This window comes from Acinonyx jubatus, chromosome A2, assembly GCF_027475565.1.
Source record: "Acinonyx jubatus isolate Ajub_Pintada_27869175 chromosome A2, VMU_Ajub_asm_v1.0, whole genome shotgun sequence".
NCBI lineage: Eukaryota > Metazoa > Chordata > Mammalia > Carnivora > Felidae > Acinonyx > Acinonyx jubatus.
This window is the reverse complement of record NC_069383.1, coordinates 11935400-11956899: the sequence shown is the minus strand read 5'-3', so window position 1 is coordinate 11956899 and position 21500 is coordinate 11935400. Positions and strand designations below refer to the sequence as shown.

Sequence of the window (21500 nt, the reverse complement as noted above, 5' to 3'; positions counted from 1 at the left end):
GTGAGGAGGAGTTAGCAATAGAGAAGTGAAGTGAGTAATATACATTTCTTTTGGTGTTGAAGCCCAGGACCTACCTATATAATACATTTTTTTTTAATTTTTTTTTTAAAGTTTATTTATTTTTGAGACAGAGAGAGACAGAGCATGAACGGGGGAGGGGCAGAGAGAGAGGGAGACACAGAATCGGAAACAGGCTCCAGGCTCTGAGCCATCAGCCCAGAGCCTGACGCGGGGCTCGAACTCATGGACTGTGAGATCGTGACGTGGCTGAAGTCGGACGCTTAACCGACTGCGCCACCCAGGCGCCCCATGTAGTTTTTTTTTTTTTTAAGTCTGTTTATTTATTTTGAGCAACAGAGAGAGAGAGGTGAGGGGCAGAGAGAGAGAATCCCAAGCAAGCTCCCAAGGACAGAGAGGAGCCTGACATGGGGCTTGAACTCATGAACTGTGAGATCATGACCTGAGCCGAAACCAAGGGTCGGACGCTTAACTGACTGAGCCCCCCAGGTACCCTGGTGATGCGGTTTTAAATCGGGTGATCAGGGATGGCCTCACTGAGAAGGTGGTATTTGAGGAAGATATGGAGAAAATAGAGTGATCCCTGCAGATGTCTGGGGAAGAGCCTTCCAAGCAGGGGGACAGCAGGTGCAAGGCTCTGAGGTGGGAATGTGACTTGCATTTTGGAGGGATAGCAAGGAGGCCAGTGTGGTTGGAGCAGAATGAGTCATAGGACATGAGCTCAGAGAGTATGCGGGACTCATTTGGGCAGAGCCTTGTACTCTGGCTTTCATTCCGAGTGAAAGAAGAAAGGAGAGTTTTGATTAGAGTAACATGATGTGAAATCAGATGAAGGGATAACAGTGGCAGTGATATTTAGAGTAGAGTGTAGGGAGGCAAGATATTGCAGTAAATCGGGGACATGATGGGGGCTGTGAACAAGAGGGTGGTGGTAGAGATGGCAAGAAGTGGGCAGATTCTGGAAATGGTTTTTTTTTTAATTTTTTTTAATGTTTTTATTTATTTTTGAGACAGAGCACAAGTTGGGGAGGGTCAGAGAGAGGGAGACACAGAATCGGAAGCAGGCTTCAGGCTCCGAGCAGTCAGCACAGAGCCCGACGTGGGGCTCGAACTCACGGAGTGCGAGATCGTGACCTGAGCTGAAGTCAGATGCTCAACCGACTGAGCCACCCAGGCGCCCCTCTGGAAATATTTTGAAGCCAGAGTGCGCAGGATTCAATGGATTTTGAGTGCCAAAGAAAGAGAGATGTCAGAGATATCTCCAAAATTTTTGGCCTGAACCAAAGAATGGAGTTTTTATCGGCTGAATGAGGAAGATTATGGGTAGAACAAGTTTGGGGGGGGGGGGAAAGAGTAGGAATTAAGCTTTGGACATATTTAGTTTGAAATGTCCACTAGATGATCAAGTGGGAACTAAGAGTAAGAGGCTGGATGTGTGTGTTGCTGGGCCATAGACAAGATCCGAGATACAGGTCCGAATTTGAGGATCGTTAGCATAGGGATCCATTTAAAGGCTTCAGACTGGGTATGGTCAGCCAGAAGAGTGGTAGCTGGAGGATAAGAGATGCAAGGACTCCTTCCCAGCGCTTAGAGGCTGAGCAGATAAGGTGGAGCCAGAGGAGAATGAGAAGTGCGGACCAGTGGGGTTGGGGGAAAAGAGATTGTGGTGTGCAGAGAAGCAGCAGATGTTTCATGCAGAAGAGAGTAAACGGCTGAATCAAATATAGCTGATGTGTCAAAAGTAATTGACTTTGGCAATAGGGAGGTCATTGCTGATCTTGACAAACGTACCGTCAGTTAAGTGGTGGGGGTCAAACATGGTTGGAGCAAGTTAAGAGAAAATGGGAGAAGAGGAATTAGGGCTATCAAGTATAGAGAAGACATTTTGCTGCAAAAATGAGCAGAGAAATGGAGTGGTAGCTGGAGGGGGAAATGGGGTTAATTTTTAAGTTGGGGCCTAGCTGTATACTGATGATAATCATCTAGTAGAGAGGAAAAAACTGAAATTCAAGGGAGTGCATTAATTGTGAGAGCAACAGTCCTAGGGCAGGTGAGAATGAATAGAATCTAGGGCAAGAGTGGTGATGGCAGCTGAAAAATGACTGTTGGGGGGGTGTGCCTGGGGGCCTCAGTGGGTTAAGTGTCAGATTCCATCCAGGTCATGATCCAGTGAGTTCAAGCCCATGTTGGGCTTTCAGCTGTCAGCATGGAGCCCACTTCAGATCCTCTGTCTCCCTCTCTTTCTGCACCTCCCCTGCACTCTCTCTCTCTTTCTCGCTCTCAAAAATAAATAAACGTTTATTTTTTTTAAATTTTTTAATGTTTAGGGGCCCCTGGGTGGCTTGGTCGGTTGGGCGTCCGACTTCGGCTCAGGTCATGATCTCACGGTCCGTGAGTTCGAGCCCTGTGTCGGGCTCTGTGCTGACAGCTCAGAGCCTGGAGCCTGTTTCAGATTCTGTGTCTCCCTCTCTCTCTGCTCCTCCCCAGTTCATGCTCTGTCTCTCTGTCTCAAAAATAAATAAAAGTTAAAAAAAAATTAAAAAAAATTGTTTTAATGTTTATTTATCTTGAGAGAGAGAGAGAGAGAGAGAGAGACAGTGTGAGCAGGGGAGGGGCAGAGAGAGAGGGAGACATAGAATCGGAAGCAGACCCAAGCTCTGAGCTGTCAGCACAGGACCTGATGCGGGGCTCGAACTGGTGAACTGTGAGATCATGACCTGAGCCAAAGTTGGATGCTCAACTGACTGAGCCACCCAGGCGCCCCTAAATAAACATTTAAAAATGACTATGGGTGGGGTGCCTGGGTGGCTCAGTCGGTTGAGCAGTTGAGCATCTGACTCTTGATTTCAGGGAAGATCATGATCCCAGGGACATTGGATTGGGCTCCACACCGAGTACCGAGCCTGCTTAATTCTCTCTTTCTCTCTCTCTCTCTCTCTCTCTGCCCCTCCCCTTCCCAGCTCTCATGCACATGCATATGCACTCTCTAAAATAAATTTTCTTTAATGTTAAAAAATAAAATAAAAATGACTGTGGGGAGTCCACTTTAGTAAGGGGGAGGAAAGCAGAGTGCAGCAAAGCAGACTCAGGTGGGAGGGTGGATGTCAGGGGAGCCTGGGCAAGATCTTTTTAATTTCTTCAGTTTTCTCAGTACAACAGGAAGCAAGGATGCAAGGTCATCAGCTATGGGTGTGGATGGGGAAGAAGTTGAAGAGAGGGAAGATCTAGAAGTCTTTCAAAAGAGTGGGAAGTGAACGGGCAAGAGAAATTGCTATGCTTACCGGGAAGTAGAATTACTAAGTGGCACCTAAAGGCTTGTCATGAACTTCAAAATGAGACTGGTCAGAAGGGCTGTGTGCTTCCCTCCAGCCCTCCTGAGCTGCCCGGCTGCAGGGGTGCATTTGGTAGAGCTGGGTGGAAGCCAGGTTTGGGTTTTACCCAGTGAGTACCACAAAGTGAGAGGGAGGGACAAGGGAGTTGAGGGCAGGTTCAAGGGACTAGCTCTCATGATTGCCCAAGGCTTGCTTGCATTTATTTATTTATTTATTTATTTATTTATTTATTTATTTATTTATTTAAATGCTTATTTTTGAGAGACAGAGAGAGATAGAGCGTGAGCAGGAGGGGCAGAGAGAGAGAGAGAGAGAGCCCGAAGAATCCGAAGCAGGCCCCAGGCTCTGAGCTGTGAGCACAGAGCCCGATGTGGGGCTCAAACTCACAGGCCATGAGATCATGACCTGAGCTGAAGTCAGATGCTTAACTGACTGAAGCACCCAGGTGCCCCCCAAGGCTTTTAAACTGGGTAGGGAGGCAAGGGATACAGGAGTACTGATGCATAGAGGCACTTGTACCCCATTGTTTATAGTAGCACTCTCAACAATAGCTAAATTATGGAAAGAGCCTAAATGTCCATCAACTGACGAATGGATAAAGAAATTGTGGTTTATATACACAATGGAGTACTACATGGCGATGAGAAAGAATGAAATATGGCCTTTTGTAGCAACGTGGATGGAAGTGGAGAGTGCGATGCTAAGTGAAATAAGTCATACAGAGAAGGACAGATTCCATATGTTTTCACTCCTATGTGGATCCTGAGAAACTTAACAGAAGACCATGGGGGAGGGGAAGGAAAAAAAATGGTTAGAGAGGGAGGGAGCCAAAACATAGGAGACTCCTAAAAACTGAGAACAAACTGAGGGTTTATGGGGGGTGGAAGGGAGGGGTGGGTGGGTGATGGGTATTGAGGGTACCTGTTGGGATGAGCACTGGGTGTTGCATGGAAACCAACTTGACAATAAATTTCATATTAAAAAAAAATCAACTGGGTAGGGAGGGCACGATGCAGGGGGAGGTAAAGAGAAAAGCTGACATAAACTGTAGTTCCCGGTGGGTCCAAGGATTGTTAAGGTAAAAGAAGGGAGTAAACTGGAAAGATAGAAGGAGCTGGTGGGAGAAAGGGTTGCTTTAAGCAGTTATTGCAAAGGGCTGCCACATGGTTTTCTAGAGCTGGGTTGTCCCCTGCATAGTCAGGAGTCATTAGTGACCTGTGGCCACTGAGCACTGAAATGGGCCTCATCTGAGTCCAGATATGCTGTAAGGGTAAAATGCATGCCAAATCCCCAACACTTAGTAACAAAACAATAAAAAAGAGTGTAAAATATTTTATTAATAATTTTTAAAATATTGGTTACATGTTGAAATGATAATCTTTGGATATGCTACATTAAATCTATTATTGAAATTACTGTCACCTGTTCCTTCTTTTCTTTCTCTCTCCTTTCCTTTCCTTCCTTCCTTCCTTCCTTCCTTCCTTCCTTCCTTCCTTCCTTCCTTCCTTCCTTCCTTCCTTCCTTCCTTCCTTCTTTTTTAATACTGCTGCCCAGGCTCTACCCTCAGAGATTCTGCTTGAATGTGTCTGGGGTGAGACCTGAGCATCATACTTTTTGGTTTTTTAACATTTATTTATTTTTGAGAGACAGAGACAGAGTGCAACCAGGGGAGGGGCAGAGAGAGAGGGAGGCACAGAATCTGAAGCAGGCTCCAGGCTCTGAGCTGTCAGCACAGAGCCCGACGCGGGGCTCGAACTCACAGACTGCGAGATCATGACCTGAGCCGAAGTCAGATACTCAACCGACTGAGCCACCCAGGCGCCCCTAGTTTCTTTTTAAATTAAATATATGGCTCACATCACATTTCTGTTGGTCAGTATTGGTTTAGGGTATTACCATGGGAATAGTGGTTAAGGCAGAGCAAAGAGAGAAGTTCATGTTTGTGATGTTGAAATGACCAAGACTTACTGGCAAAGTTGTTTTGGAGAAAGTGCCAGTGAGCTAGGACAGAAGAGTGTTTGAGAAATGAGGATGAATGGCCCAGGGCAATAGCCGGCTGTGCCTCTCAGAGGGCAGTAGGTGGTGTAGTTTGATGACAGGATATTCAAAGCTGGGACTTTAGGGAGGAGGGAAGGAGAATAGTGTGGAAGTAGTAACGGGGATCAAAAGGGATATCCGTGCCACATCCAGGGCTCCTGGTAAGAAGTCCAGGGGGACACATTTTGCTGCCACCTGACAGGGCTGCAAAGGGAGGTGTGTCCTCAGAGGGGATCCAGGTTAGAGCAGGTGGGGAGAGTTGCGGGAAGAACAGGCACATTTGCTGGCAGGGTCTGTGAGTTCTGGTTTCGGGAGGTGGGCAGAGGAGCAAAATGTGGGGGGAGCTGGGCATCTGGGGCTTCCTGCCGTGACTGACATACGGGGTGAAGGGGCTTAAGCAACCGGAGCAAATGGAGGCCAGGTGCTGAGTGTAGGAAGCGCAGGGGAGGAGGGGGTCTTTCTTCACTCCTATTGGAGGGGCGGAGGGGGCCGGGGGTGGGGCTTCCTTCCTGGGAAAGCGCGCCTCCCTGTCCCCCTGCCCCACAAGTGCTGTAATGCATCAAAACCCAGCCTAGGCCCTCTCAACTACTCGCTAGGTGATTTTTTTCAGCCAGTAACAGCTTCAGATTACTAGTTGGAGGCAGACGACTTGTAAATGTGGGTACTCAGAGTTCTCTGCCCTCTGCTCCTGGTCGGGATGGCCCACTGCCCACCGTACCCCCTCTCATTCTTGGCAAGTCCAAAGCAAAGCACACAGCCTCACTCCCAGACCTGCACCTCACAGCCCTGAGCACCACACTCTGGGTAGGTACCAGCCAGAAGCTGGGCTGGGTCCATGACTCTTTCTCCTCAACACCCGCCCTGCCCCCGCCCCCCTCCCCCTCATCAAATGCAAACCATCCCTAGGTTCTGCGGATGATTTCATGCCTGAACAGCCCTCAGTCTGTCCACTTTCATCTGTCTCCACAAGCCTCTTCCTCGTGCATGAGTCTGTCCACATCTGTGCTCTTGTGTTATTCTCCACATTGCCCCTACAGTGAGATTTTCAACATTCCCACCTTTTCATGCATTCTTTTCAACCTGAAACCCTGCAGTGGCTCCCCACTGCTCTCAGGACAAAATATGGTCTGCATTTCTGCACCCTCTCACCCCCCAATCTTCCCAACCACCCCCCCCCCCAACCTCCAGCTCTCCCAGGTCACTCCTCTGCCTCACCCTCAGTGGTCCCCCACGCCGGCCCTCCCTCTGCTCACGTGACCAATAGCCATCAAGGGCTTTGCACTTGCTACTACCTCTGCACAGAATGCCTTCTCCCTCCTCTTCACCTCATTAACTCCTACTTCTCTTTCAGATCTCAGCTTGGCCATCCCTTTCTTAAGCTCCCCCACCAGATCACATCTCCTTTGGGCATCACATATCTTTCCCTTTACCTGCAGTTTTGCATTTATGGTTATTTGATGGGTATTTATCTCCCCTAGTAGAGTACCCAAGGACGTGGCCCCTTCATAAGGGCTGGCATCATGTCTGTTACTGCTCAGTATTATATCCCCAGCACCTAACAAAGTCCTGCACATAGTAGCTACTCAATAAATGTTTGTTAAATGGATGAATGAATGATTCAACATGATTCAAAAGCCCTTAAACACAGGGCCTTTCTGATCTAGTATGAGATTTCCACGGCTCTGAACTCAGCCGCAGTCAGTAAGTGTGTTCATCGCCCTGGGTTGGTGGCAGGCACTGGCTAGGCCTCCTACGCCCTGCTGCCACAGAGCATACAGACGCCTTTGCTGGAATTGGCTAGATTGCTTGTAGCCTAGGCGAGTCCTCTGGTAGCATCTCACACTTGGGTACGAAGACTTGTCTCTCGGCTAGCTCCAGCAGGTGGAGAGGTCTCCACAGGAAGACCTCAGGGTTCTGGGCGGATCCCCTCTTTCTGAGACTGAGTGTCCATCTGCCGCGTTCAGCGTGGCTCTGGATGCGCAGGTAAATAGCGACAAGCCCAGCGGGAGAAGGCGCCCCAGGAAGCGCCAGCACGCGCTGTGGCTTTGCTCTGGAGCTCAGAGCGTGCTCCCTTTGTCGGTGTGGCCTGGTACCGTTTTTCTTATTAGGCCCATCTTATTAAAGGGGGCAGGGGTGGTGGGAACCACCAGAGAAACATCGTGCTTCTTGTCTGGAGCAGCTAGGTTCTCTCTCTATAGTTCACAACCCTGGCCCCTGAAATGTTTACTCCCTACAGTCACTTAATCTGCAAGGTACAGTGACGAAGGCTCAATCTTTGAGGCCAGACTGTCTCCGATTTTGGCTTTCCTGGGTTCAATGAGAAGGAAGGCAGCAGACGCTCCACTAGGAGCTGCCTTGGTGCCAGCAACCCGCCTGTGCTGCTGTTGGAGCCCTGGGTCTCCTTTCCTGTCTGCCCTTCCCAGTTCTCTCGGCTGCTGACTCCTCGCCATCTGACCATCTGCTTACTCTGCCCCCACAACCACCGCGCATTTCTGCCTTGCTGATGCTCGCTGTGCTGTTGGGGGCCCATCTGGCTTAGACCTTGGGATGTATGGAGCCCTGCCTCCCTCCTGCTCCTCTGACCTCTGCTCCCTGGATGCCCTCTGCAGGCTCTGCTCGCTGCTGCTTTGGACCTGGCAGGATGAGGCTTAAGGGGCGCCAGGGTGGCTCAGTCGGTTAAGCATCTCACTTTGGCTCAGGTCATGATCTCATGGTTTGTGAGTTTGAGCCCTGCCTCAGGTTCCGTGCTGACAGTAAGGATAGAGCGTGCTTGGGATTCTGTCTCCCACTCTCTGCCCCTCCCCTACTTGATCTCTCTCTCTCTCTCTCTCTCAAAAATAAATAAATAGGGGCGCCTGGGTGCCTCGGTTGGTTAAGCATCCGACTTTGGCTCAGGCCATGATCTCACGGCTCCTGAGGTCGAGCCCCATGTCCGACTCTGTGCTGACAAACTCAGAGCCTGGAGTCTGCTTCAGATTCTGTGTCTCCCTCTCTCTCTGCCCCTCCCCTGCTCATGTTCTGTCTCTGTCTTTCTCAAAAATAAACATTAAAAAATATTTTTAAAAAACACTTAAGAGCTGGATGCTTAACCTCCTGGAAATGTTCTATTATACAAAAGTATGCTTACATATGAAATACATATAATTTCATATATGATCTCCAGAAGAATGTAGATGTAGTGTGTGTGTGTGAGTGTTACATATACAAAACATGTGTATATACACACATGCAGATGGACAGACAGCTAGGATTTGATGGCACCATGTGATGGAAAAGAAAACAGTGGCCCCAGTACTTAAGGTGAGGGATGGAGTTGGCGGCTGGCCTGCAGAGGGTGTTTGATGCACCAGACTGGGGCTCTTAAAGGGAAGAAATGATAGATGCAAGGGTGTAAGTGGAGGGCAGGAGTGTCTTCAGATAATAAAGTATTTGCATTGCAACTTTTTTTTTGAGTTTTGAAAGTCAACAAAATCCAACATCCAGTTGGCTTCAACTTCCTTAACTGAAAAATGGGATAATAATGTACATTCCTCGTGGGTTTATTGTGAGGATAAAATGGGGTGATATGTTTAACATTTATTATTGAGAGACAGAGAGAGACAGAACATGAGCAGGGGAGGGGCAGAGAGAGAGGGAGACACAGAATGTGAAGCTGGCTCCAGGCTCTGAGCTGTCAGCACAGAGCCCGACTGGGGCTTGAACTCACAAACCATGAGATCATGACCTGAGCCGAAGTCAGACGCTTAACCCACTGAACCACCCAGGCACCCCAGGGGTGATATGTTTAAAGTGCTTAGTTTTGTGCCTAGCTCCACATACTGAGTTTTATCCAAGTGAGCTATTATTATTGGTGGTGGTTGTTATGGTGGTTGTGTCCCTGCTGCTGCCACAGTGCCCAGCGCCACGCCAGGCACACTGTTGACCCTCTGTCCATCTGCGGCCAGCATCCGGAAAGAACCTCATGATAGCATCCCTTGTTTGACTGCCTCTAACTTCTTGGTTTATGTTGTGTGCCCTTGAAGCAAATTTTCTGAGACCTGGTGAATATAAATCCTTGGAGGTGTGTAGAGATGTTTTAGGTAGCAAAGGTCCCTGTCTATTTTCTCACCTCCTCTCTCTTGCCTGGCGCCAAGCAGTTGGAAATGATCGGGTGGGAACATCTACTTACTTGCTACACTTTACACATACATACTACCTGAAAAAGCCAATTAGAATTGCTTACTTAAGAAAATCCCTAAGGGGCACCTGGGTGGCTCACTCGGTTAAGCACCCAGCTTCAGCTCCGGTCATGATCTTGCAGTTTGTGAGTTTGAGCCCACTTTGGCTCTCTGCTGTCAGCACAGAGCCCAGTTCAGATTCTCTGTCTCCCTCTCTCTCTGTCCCTTCCTGCTGTGCTCTCTCTCAAAATAAATAAATAAAAATTTAAAAGAGTCATTAGGGCTTCTCCTGTTCATTGTGTGCATTTTGATAGCATCGACCCTGCAGTTACGCTTCAGACATCCTGGCCTAGTGAGTGTTTCCTTCTGGGATGCTCTGAAGTGTTTCTACTTGTATTTAGAAAAGCTGGCTTAAAACTCGTAGGTTTAATGTTCTGCATCCCAAATGCTATTAGTTGTCAGTAAAACTAAGCCTGCCTACGCACTCTTCTATTCTTGATATATAAATAGGTTCAGCTGCCTAACAATTAAACGTACTATATTTTGCTCATGCACATTCCTCAAGGAGACATTTAGAGGGTAGATGGCTTTTACTTTTGCGATGCTATCTGGAAACCATCTTCCTAACTTTCTTCCCCAAGTGGGTATATGGTTGACCCTTGAACAACCTGGAGGTTAGGGGCCCCAACCCCTGTGCAGTCAAAAATCTGCCTATAACTTTTGACTTCCCCAGACTTTATTAATAGATTATCGTTGTCTGGAAGCCTTACCGGTAACACACACAGCCCATTAACACATATTTGGTATGCTATATGTATTATATACTGTATTCTTACAACAAAGTAAGCTAGACGAAAGAAAATGTTCATTTAATCTTAAGGAAGAGAAAAATACATTTACAGTACTGTATTTCTAAAAAAAAAAAAAAAAAGCATATAAATAGACCTGCATAGTTCAAACCAATGCTGAACGGTCAACTCTATTTTGAAGGGTTGGCAATGAGACTTTTGGTCTGTAAAGCCCAAGACACAATCTCCAACATGCACAGGAAATCCAGTATCAAATTTCTAGCTGATCTTCATAGGGACAGGCCCAGGACCAGCTCCTACCTGTCAGAAAAGGTCTGCACTGCATGCTTAATATCATACACGGCCACACATGCTTGTGGCCGTAAGAAATGCCGGTGACAAAGACAGTAAGATGCCAGAGAAAAGAAAAGATCAGTGGGGTCTGAGAAGATGAAATTGTAGTCTTAGGCAGAATTAGTCATTTAATAAAGCTGAAGGAAGGAGCAGGGCTTTGCATATTCCAAGGCCCCTGAGAGGTCTGCCTGCCAACCCTGAAGGGGAAACCAGCCTTTGATGAACCCTTCAGAATTTCCCTTCTGGGCAGAACTGGGACTTGAATAATAACACCAAGCATTATATGGTACTTTCAGATAAAAAGTTTTATTTATTTTTCCATACGATGCAATAAGGGAGGTGGACTAAATATCACCACTCTTTTACATAGAAAATGAAGCAGAGAATGAAGACACTTTTCACTTATTTTGGGCACTCAGGCTGGGTCTCTGAACCCTGACCTCACTCTGCTCTCTTGTATCCAGGGTTGCTTTATCTGACACCAGGGTGTAGGGGAATATGAAGTCTCACATTACAGCCCTCAAGATACCCAGCTCTAGTCTAGACCCTGCAGCTTACCGGGTCTGACCTGGCCCCATCTCCTAAGTTCCCTGCCTGTTTTCTCATGGTAAATGTGAGGACTGCGTCTGGCTGGTTTCTAGAGCATAGCCCAGAGTCTCGCTGACAGCAGGGGATAGCTCATTTGTAGGGCCAAGAACTGGAGATAAATACTGAGTATGGTGTGGCCGAGGGCACTGACTGCCTTAGATGGCAGAGAAGGCTGGCAGCACAGCAAGAGAGAAAAGGAAGCACCCGCGGGTAGATATAGTGGCCTTACAGGCTGAAATGTCATAGGTCTCCATACTTTGCAGGTAGTGAGTGTGTTGGAATTCAAGCGGCAATTTGGTAAATTTCCACGTTCAATTAAAAGTAAAAAGAGCCTAGGTCTTTCCCTTTGGCATAGCCAGGGGCACAGAGTCCAGGGCGGAGGAATCCGGTCGGACCAGTGCGGGGCTCCACCGAACGCAGGCTCCGTTTGCCCCGGGGCTGCCCCGCCGCGCAAAGATTCTCAGATGGGCGGGTCACGGTGGGCACCGTCGTACGGTCCGCGTCCGTCCGCCGGCCGCCCTCGCCTCCACCCCGCCCCCCACCTCCGTTCCGGGTCTCTCCCTCCCGTGAAGCTTAACTGATCTGCAGGCGGGGGCGCGGGTGATGGGAATTCCTAGAAGCCTTAGGCGGCTGCCCAGGATTTAAAGTTAGGATCCTCCGAGGACCCAGGAGGTTGGCGCTCACACCCCGCCTCCAGGTCACAGAAAGGCCTGGGGGGCGTGGGCAGGGAGAACCCCCACTCACCATCCCCGTCCACCCCGGATCCCGTTTCCACCCAGTCCTGCCAGTCCGGGCTGAACCGGAGGGGACCGGGGACGAGGCTGGGCGCAGGGGGGGGGGGGTAAGGGGGAGGGAGGAGCCCCGGGAGGTGGCGGGGGCAGGTAGCAGCAAGGCCGGGAGAGGAGGGGGCTGGGCCGCGGCGGAGGCGCAGTGGGGCTGCTTCACCGCCTCTGGGGCACCCGTCGGACCTCCGCCGGCTCCGCCGGGAGTGGGGATAGTGAGTCAGATCTCGGGCACCCGCGGGTCGGGCGGGTAGCGGGGTGGGGGGGGCGAGTCAGGAAATGACATCAGAGGCCTGTGCCTGGGGAGGGGAGGTCTGAGCCGGGCCGGGGCGGCGGGGGCGGCAGAGCGGGGGCGGGAGGACTTCGGCTGAGCCTCCGGCCTCGGGGCAAGAGCCGGGCCCCTTCCTGGGGGAGTTTCCTGCCGGGTCCGCCCTCCCCGCCTCTCCCCGCCCCCTCTCCGGGCCGCTCCTTGTATGGTCTGAGCGCCGCTCTCTCCCCGCCCCCTCCTTCCCTCCCTCTTCCCTGCGTCCCTCCCCGCCAGGCTGGAGGCTGCTCGGGACCCGGACGCAGAGTCCGCGGACCCGGCTGCGAGGCGGCCACCCGAGACGCGGCGCGCACGCTCCGGCCCGCGGTGAGGCGCGGGGAGCCGCCCGGCGGACGCGCACGGGGAAGGGCGGGGGCGCGGGCGCCGCGCGCGGGGGGCGGGGTGGGGGGGAGCCGGGCCGGCGAGGGGTCGTCTGCCCGGGTCGCGCGCCGCGTAACCTGGCCGCCCGCCCCCAGCAGCCCGGCCCGGCCATGGCGGCCCCCCGCCCGCCTCCCGCGATCTCCGTGTCGGTCTCCGCTCCGGCTTTTTACGCCCCGCAGAAGAAGTTCGGCCCGGTGGTGGCCCCAAAGCCCAAAGTGAATCCTTTCCGGCCCGGGGATAGCGAGCCTCCCCCGGCCTCCGGGGCCCAGCGCGCGCAGATGGGCCGGGTGGGCGAGATCCCCCCGCCGCCCGCGGAAGGTATGCGGCTGGGCTTGGGGGCTGGACCCCGGCGGGCGCCGGGCCGGGGACAGCGGTGTCGGGAGTTTGGGGGTGTCTGGAAAGGTTGCGGCGAAGGGGGCTGGGCGCAGCTAGCCTGTCCCGAGCAGATGTTCTTACCTCATCGCGGAGCTCATGGCTGGGAGCCAGGGCTCCTGGGACCGTTCCAAGTCCCCCGCCTGGGGGGGGGGGGTGGGAGGCGGGAATGTGGGGCACGAATCTTCCCCTCTGGGTCCGTTTTCCCAAGTGTAACGGGAGCTGCATCACTCCTGGGTCGAGCCCCCGCCTTTACTGACCCCGTGCTCCCAGGGCGTCCTGCGTCTTCCTTTGCTTCCCACACGCTCTCCGGCGAAGGGGGGGGGGGGGCGGCGAGAGGTCGTGGGTTAGGGGTTAGAGCTGTGGAAGGAGGGTAACTTGGGGAAGGGGTAGAGGGGGCCCCGCTGACTGTCCTCTCTCCTGTCTTCTCTGGTCTTCCTATCTCAGACTTTCCCCCGCCACCCCCTCCCATCCTTGGGGATGGCGACGACTCGGAGGGCGCTCTGGGAGGTGCCTTCCCACCTCCCCCTCCCCCTATCGAGGAACCGTTTCCCCCTGCGCCTCTGGAGGAGGAGATCTTCCCTTCCCCACCGCCTCCACTGGAGGAGGAGGGAGGGCCTGAGGCCGCCATACCTCCCCCCCCACAGGTATGGAAGCTTGGGAAGGGCGGCTACACTGGGACACCCCCAAAGGGAGCAGAGGAGAGTCCTTACCTCGATCTCGCCTGCATTTCTGGCCTGATTGGGGTGGGGTGGGAACGAAGACCTGGGATGGGTGCTCAGACCCCGGACTCTCCAGCCCAGGGAGAAGGTGAGCAGTATTGATTTGGAGATCGACTCTCTGTCCTCACTGCTGGATGACATGACCAGGAATGATCCCTTCAAAGCCCGGGTAAGGGACTGGAGAGGGGGAAGGTGGGGGGAGGGGAGGAGGAGGGCAGGCCTGCTCCTCTAACTGAGCTTCTCTCCTCTCCCGCTACCTGTGCAGGTGTCATCTGGATATGTACCCCCACCAGTCGCTACTCCACACATTCCCAAGTCCAATACTAAGCCTGCAATTGGGGGCACAGCACCCCTGCCTCCTTGGAAGTCCCCTTCTAGCTCCCAGCCTCTGCCCCAGGCTCAGGCTCAGCCTCTGAGCCAGACCCAGTTCCACGTGCAGCCCCAGGTCAAGCCTCAGGTCCAGCTTCACGTGCAGCCGCAGCCGCAGCCGCAGCCGCAGCCCCAGCCCCAGCCCCAGGCCCAGCCCCAGCCTATGCCTTTTGTGAACACCCAGCCTCGAGGACCCCCAGCCCCATCTCCTGCCCCAAAGTTTTCTCCAGTGGCTTCCAAGTTTACTCCTGTGGCTTCCAAGTTCAGCCCTGGAGCCCCAGGTGGACCTGGGTCACAGCCTAATCAGAAGTTGGGGTCCCCTGAAGCTCCCTCTTCCAGTAGCACAGGCTCTCCTCAGTCCCCCAGCTTCACCTATGCTCAGCAGAAGGAGAAGCCCCGAGTGCAGGAGAAGCAGCATCCAGTGGCCCCACCAGCGCAAAGCCAAAATCAGGTGAGGGAGGGTGGGGAGGCCAGGCTGAGACCAGGGGGCCAGAGAATGAGGGCGAAGGTGGTCCCAGTGAGGTGGGCAGCATGGTGGGATAGGAGTTTTGAGCCTCTGAAGTTGGCCAAGCGGGTCAGTGGTAAGAGAAAGCTCTTCTGAGGAGGGCCTGGCAGGGTCTGGGTCTGGGTGGGGCCTGACTGGGCTTTGGGGGAGCACAATAGGCTGTGAATCAAGGGAAGGATTTGGTGGACCCTCCCTTGCACCCTGCCCCCTAGAATGTTAAAGGGAGGGATGAGATCATCACCAGTTTGACCTTGCTTCTTCCTCCTTCTTAGATTCTTGAGTACATCTCTCTGCTCCTCTGAGCCACCCTCACGGCCGGCCCCAGGGCCCATCTGGTGATAAGAGTCACAGGGGCAGTAAACACTGGCTGAGCCAGCATCTGCTGGGTGCCAGGCTCTGTGCTCTGTGCTCTGGAGGGAAGAGATCTCAGAGGTTAAGTCTGAGGGAGTCAGATGGGCCTGGGATAGAATTCCCGGCTCACAAGACCCTAGGCAAGTTAGGTGAACTTTCAGCCTCAGTTTCCCCACCTTTACCATAACACCCCACACAACAGTTTTGTGAAGATTAAGTGAGCTCACTCGAAGTAGAAAGTGCTGGGGTCTGTATCTAGCTCTTGAATGCTCAAAATAGAAAAGTTATTCCTGTCTGACCATTTCTGCCTTGTGGTTGGGGGGATTGAGGTCTGAGTAGAAGGGCCCCTGAGGGTCATCTAGTCCTACCAGCCATCAAGTTAACTGACGGCGTGGGTGTGTGTGTTTGTGTGCAGACACAGTGGAGGAAGAGATACTAAAGGCCAGTGAGTTTTGCAGAACCTGGTGTTTCAGAGCTCCGGACAGGCGTCAACCTGGGGGCCTGTGGGTTAGGAAAGGCGTCATCGCACCTGTGTGCCTTGAAGGCTGGTGGGACTTGAGGTTGGAGAAGAGCAGGAGGGGCATTTGGGCAGGAAGAGCATGAGCAAGACTCAAGGGCACAAGCATGCCAGGGTGTTCGGAGAACACACAGTAGTCGGTTCCTGTGGGAGTATTGCAGAGCTGTACCGAGGGAGGGAGGGGCTGGCTGGAGGGAGGAGGAAATAATAAAATAGCACACCAAGGGAGCATGTCCGTCCTGGAGAGTCACGAATGGGTTCTGAGGAGTTGCATGGCTGGGCTGGAGGGCTGGCGACAGCCGACAGCCCAGCCATGCTTTTGGAAGCTTTGGGAAAAGTTTTTTGGCAGAGGTGCAGGCTGGAGGTAGGAGGTCAGCAAAGTGAGGGAGAGTTCATTCCTGGGCAACTGTAGTGTTATGAAAAATAAGGTCAAGATAGGAGAGCTGTTAAAAAGGAAGAGCCTCCAGGCTTGGTAGCTGATAAGCCTTTGGAAGAGGAGGGGTGTGTTGGGGAATGACAGCATTGCCGACCGAATAGAGAAGTCCAGAAGGGGAAATGGTTCGGACGGGAAGGGGAGGGGTCCAGCTGTCAGCCTGTTGAGCAACAGGTTCCAGGAGGGCTTGGCCTCAGCTGGGACTGTCATTCAGTTAGAAATGGAGGCCTGGGTGTCAGGTGGGGGCGGCAGACTTGAGGTGTGGGTGTACATGGTGTAGTGTGTGGTGCCCCAGGCGTGGCACGGGCTGCCGAGGGGCCCAGGGAATGCCGAGCAGGAGGAGCTGAGGGCCTGGGAGGAACCTCGGGTGATGCTCAGGTTGACCACGAGGGAGGGGGGCAGGCGGAAGAGGGGCTCCAGGCAGAGTGGGGTCTCGTTGGAAGAGAGTGTGATGGCTGAGGAGTTCTTCAGTGGTGCGGGCGAGGACTGAGCCCAGAGATTTGACTATTCAGAAGTCCTAGATGGCTGTGGGGTGGCCTGTTGGTGCCCTGTGGTGGGGAGGGTGTGTGTGTGTGTGTGTGTGTGTGTGTGCGTGCGTGAGAGAGAAAGAGAGGGAGAAAAGCAGAGGGAAGAAGCTGATGAAAGAGGGGTTTATGATGCCTGAGAGCAGGGGCTGCTGCTAGGATGGAGTCCTGGAGGGAAATGCGGGGTCACCCCCGCCCCCAGGCATTCCCAGAGAGCATGGGCAGTGTGGCCACAGGGTTTTCTGGGAGAGGAGGGAGCTGGAGCTGGCTGGCTTCCGTCTTCTCGGTCATGTAGGAGGTGAGGTCATCGGTGAGCGGGGAGCGAGGGGAGGACGCAGTTGGGGGCTCGAGGAGATGGAAAGGTTTGGAACAGCTGCTGTGGGGAAGGCGACTGGGAATCCGCAGGAGCCAAATACCAGACAGCCGGGCTGAGGCTGGAGGGCGCAGAGGGCGCTGCAGTGTTTGGAGAACCCACTCTGCAGTGTTCAGGGAGCCCTCCACCTACTTCCTGCAGCTTGGAGTCAGAAGCAGGAAGCAGGCAGTGGCATGACCCAGGGTTGAGATGGAGCCGGATGAACAAGAGATGGTGGCTGAGGGTGGCCTTGTAGAAATGAATGGTTAAGGGAGCAGACCGGGTGGGGAGGCGAGCCAGAAAGTTTCGATGCTTCGATGCGTGAGACGCAGGGGGTGGGCTGGGAAGCAGAGGAGCCTTTCTGATCGGCTCATTCGGTTGGTGTGAATGGGGAAGGAGGGCGGAAGGTAATCATTGGGAGGTCAAGCCTAGGATCATGGCGTAAGATGAGCTTGACCAGTGAGTGGCAATTTCGAAGTGTTCCATGGTGGAAGGTACCTGAGCTGGAAGCACGTTTGGAGCCACTGAAGTTGAAGAGCTAGAGGGCCGAGGGCCACGGGTGTTGAAGCTGTGGCAGGCAGAGAGGAAACTGTGGCTGGACTGAGTGTGTCTTGAAGGGTTGTGCATACCCGCGGGGAGCTGATGTCCGTGAATGGTTCCTACTTCCAGAGAGCGGGACAGGCGTCTAAGTGGTACCAGAGAGCAAGGGCCCTTCCTCTGTCCCCAAGACGCCAGGAAGGGAAGATTGGGAGAGGGAGGGGTGGAGCTCACATTGTGGGAAGGGACTTACAGGGGACGCTCTATGTGGAAAACGCCTGGAGCTCTGGATGCACACGGGTGTGAGCACGATGGAGCCGGGGCCGGGGGGAAGGTGGCTGTGGGAGGAGGTAGCTTGGAGGCTTTGGGGTTCCAGTGTTACAGGAACCGAGGCATTATTGGCAGGCGGCAGGTAGGACATTCCATTCTGCGGGGGGCCGCAGTCCTGGGAAACCAGCCCCATGTTTCTGTGGGAGCCTCGTGGAAGCACTGGTAGCCCCTGCGGCAGCTCCCCCTGGGACTGCTCGGGGTTCCTGGCAGTGCCCCCCGCCCCCAGTCCGCAGCTCTCCCAGGACCCTCTTAATAGAAAGGGGAGGCGGGTGGAGGGAATGGTCCTTCTCTGAGGCCTGCTGGGGAGGCCGCTTGGGGAGCTGTGGGCTGGGCTCCCAACGACAGCCCTGGGGGTTTAACCTGTGATTCCCGCCTGTGTTGTATCCGCACGCTGACAGGGGCCGCTCAGAGCAGGCGGGCCGGGTAGGTGTGTGTGCACACGGGTGCACACGCCATCACGTGCCGACCTCTTCCGTGGGGGGCCATGTCTGCGCATGCTCTGTGGAGTTGACGCGTGGCCGGGTGTGTTGGCTGCTTCGGTGACCTCAGCTGCTGTGTGTGTGGCCTCTGTCCGCTCAGTTGTTCTGGCCTGTCCGTGACTGCCCGGGGGGTGGGGGGTGGGCAAAGTGGGTGGAAGGTTCATCCCCTTCCCCTTATTTGCGTGGTGCTGGGGGTCAGGGAGGGAGAAGGAGGAGCTTTCAGAGTCCAACGTGAGCGTCTGGGAAATGCGCGGGGAGTCAGTCCTCATTGGAAGAAAGTGGCCAGGCTGGCTGGGGAGAGTTCTTGGAGGAAGATGACTCGAGAGAGGATGAAGAGAGTGTTGGGGTTTCAGGTCCGCTCCCCTGGGGCCCCGGGACCTCTGACTCTGAAGGAGGTGGAGGAGCTGGAGCAGCTGACCCAGCAGCTGATGCAGGACATGGAGCACCCTCAGAGGCAGAACGTGGCTGTCAACGGTGAGCTCACGGCCTCCCTCAGGGCCTCCCGCCGCTGCCCCGCAGGCTCCTGGGCTCCGCCCCCCGCCAGCTCCTGGGCTCCGCCTCCCGCCGCCAGAGCCTCCAATCCCTTGCCCCGCTCCTTCCTCCTATTGACTTCTGTTTTCTCTGGCCTCTCCAGAGTCCTGTGGCCGGTGTCATCAGCCCCTGGCACGCACGCAGCCTGCAGTTCGGGCTCTGGGGCAGTTGTTCCACATCACCTGCTTTACCTGCCACCAGTGTGAGCAGCAGCTGCAGGGACAGCAGTTCTACAGCCTGGAGGGGGCGCCCTACTGTGAGGGCTGCTATACCGTGAGTCAGGGCTGGGCCGAGGGGCACGCCGCCGCGGGGCTCAGTCAAGGGCCGGGTGGGGACTTGGGGCCGACGCACCTCGGCAGCTGCCTTTTGGGTGCCAGTTCCTTGCCGATGTCCTGCTGCTACCTCCTTAGGACACCCTGGAGAAGTGCAACACCTGCGGGCAGCCCATCACTGACCGCATGCTGAGGGCCACCGGCAAAGCCTACCACCCGCAGTGCTTCACCTGTGTGGTCTGCTCCTGCCCGCTGGAGGGCACCTCCTTCATTGTGGATCAGGCCAACCGGCCCCACTGTGTACCTGACTACCACAAGTGAGGACCCACCTCCTGGCTTCTGGGCTCTTCTCTGGCTGCCAGCCACGGTCGTCTGGGAGCTGGGTTGCCTCCTGATTCTGAGACAGCCCCCAGCCCCTGGCCTTCGTTTCTGGCCCCACATCCCGTGTGTAGACAGCAGAGACCAGTTCATCTAGATTTAGCTGTCCAGTGGCCTCAGACCTTGGTAGCAAGTCTTGGCTGCTGGCAAGTGCCCTCTGGCCTTTGGCTCGCTGAGGCTTCTCGTGGGTGCGGTCTTGCGTTCAACAATGTGTGCTGGAATGACTTCATTTCACACGGGCTGGGTTCTAAAAGTTCTTTCGGAAACCAGCTTTTTGGAACTCTGGTTTTTCCCTAGAAACAGTGTTTACAAGGTGGTTACTTTCTGAGGCCAGTGGCAGAATCCCATAGCTCAAGGGTGGTGCAGGGAAGCTGCAGAATCCGACTCCCACCTCTGACGGTGTGTCTGAGGTGGGTGTTAAGAATTCCACCTTAGGCGTCCAGAACTTCACATCCCTCCCTCCATACACCCCAGTGGTCTGGCAGAGAGACACCTGCGTGGCCGAAGGCTAGGGTCAAGGGTCCAGGGATGGGGGCTGGAGAAGGATGCCTCTGACTGCAGTGTGGAGACCCACTGGCAGAGGTTCCTGGAGTGGGTGAGGGGAAAGGTGGGAAACCCCCTTGACAAGGGCCAGATAAGGTGGCTCGTCTCAGGACTTTGTGTGGCCCAAAATGGGCTAAGTCTGCCCTGTTGCCACGCAACCGCCGTCTCCCTCCCCTGCGCTTTCACGGGCAGCCCTGGGTACCCCTTGCCCCGTGCTGACTCCTGCCCCGCTTTCGGCCCCTCCAGGCAGTACGCCCCCAGGTGCTCGGTCTGCGAAGGGCCCATCATGCCTGAGCCTGGCCGCGAGGAGACCGTGCGAGTGGTCGCTCTGGATAAGAACTTCCACATGAAGTGCTACAAGTGTGAGGTTGGCCGGCCCCCAGGGCTGGGAGGTGGTGGGACACTGCTCGCTACCAGGTGGTTGGTGGGCAGTGCCAGCCTGGAGGTTGCAGTTGCAATTTTGACGGGGCGCGGTGCCCATACCTGTCCCCACCCAGATGCTCCCATCACTGCCCATGACGCAGGGAGGGGTTTCTGTGGGGTTTCACTGAGCTTCTGCTGTATTTCAGATAAACCAAGAAAGGGGGTGGCCAGTGGGAGGAAAGGATGTGGGGCTTCGCTATTGTGGGGAGGGGGGATGTGCTTGGTGAGGCTAAAGGAGGAAGTGAGGGGAGTTGAGGCAGGTGGGAGAGGCCCCACATCTTTTATTGGGTGGAGGCCTTGGGCAGGAGAGGCCTAGGGACAAGAGTGAAAATGGGCAGTAGAAGAAGTGAGGATAGGGCTTAGGGGTAGGTGTGACTGGGGACACAGGCAGTGACGCTGGGCATCAGCCAAGGCATGGAGCATTTGGTCTTCCTAATTTAAAGGCGGAGGTGTTGGCGGGGGGCGGTGCACCGGGGCCTTCCCAACGGCAGACTCTTCCTTCCTTCCAGGACTGCGGGAAGCCACTGTCCATTGAGGCGGATGACAACGGCTGCTTCCCCCTGGATGGCCACGTGCTCTGCCGGAAGTGCCACACTGCCAGAGCCCAGACCTGAGTGGGCACCGGCGAGTCCGTTCCTTCCCCATTAGCGGACCATCCACACTGAGACCACCCTGCCCTCCACCTGCCCTGCCCCCCTTCAGTTATCTTCTGATGTTCAGCCTCTCCCACATCAGCCCCTGCCCCGTATCCCAGGTGTCCTGTGCAAAGCCCCGACATGGCCTAGGGCTGCAGCGTCCCAGCTCTGGGTTTCCAATCCACCCCCGTCCTGCAGGGACCACCCCCCCCCACCAAGGTGTGCCCCACCTGAGGGGGCACCAGGTTGAGCGCTGCTGCTTTCACTGCTGCACCGATGCCCTTGGCTGGTCCCCTAGCAGCCGTGCATTCTGCTTGCTGAGGGCCTGGAGACCCCCTGACTCGGGGAGGCTGGGCTGGGCTGGGCTGGTTGACTGGCCTGGACACCCCCACCCACCCCCATGCTGCCAGGTTGTGGCTACAGCTACAGATAAAAAAAAAAAAAAAAAACAAAAAAAACACCTGTTTTCCAGAATTCTCAGGAATC

General features: G+C 54.5%; 2 protein-coding genes across 3 annotated transcripts in view; one reads left to right on the top strand and one right to left on the bottom strand.

Annotated features, from left to right (window-relative positions):
• The window catches only part of FAM131B (family with sequence similarity 131 member B), a 30577-nt gene extending 17069 nt beyond the window's left edge, over positions 1–13508 (bottom strand). The window contains exon 1 of the mRNA XM_053217968.1: positions 13198–13508. The gene's annotated coding sequence lies outside the window, so the exon portion shown is untranslated. The remainder of the gene's footprint in view (positions 1–13197) is intronic.
• On the top strand, positions 12253–21488 carry ZYX (zyxin). 2 transcript variants are annotated; one of them, XM_027075661.2, is made up of 11 exons: positions 12253–12271; positions 12598–12687; positions 12840–13059; positions 13561–13760; positions 13912–14004; positions 14101–14655; positions 18586–18706; positions 18867–19036; positions 19174–19352; positions 20203–20323; positions 20889–21488. In XM_027075661.2, exons 3-11 carry the CDS (start codon positions 12852–12854, stop codon positions 20991–20993), a joined length of 1752 nt encoding a protein of 583 aa, XP_026931462.2. In that variant the 5' UTR covers positions 12253–12271; positions 12598–12687; positions 12840–12851; the 3' UTR covers positions 20994–21488. The 2 variants fall into 2 exon arrangements, with proteins under 2 accessions (XP_026931462.2, XP_026931463.2); XM_027075662.2 differs by lacking the exon at positions 12253–12271 and having other exon boundaries at positions 12579–12687; positions 12837–13059.
• Positions 21489–21500: the final 12 nt, after the last annotated feature.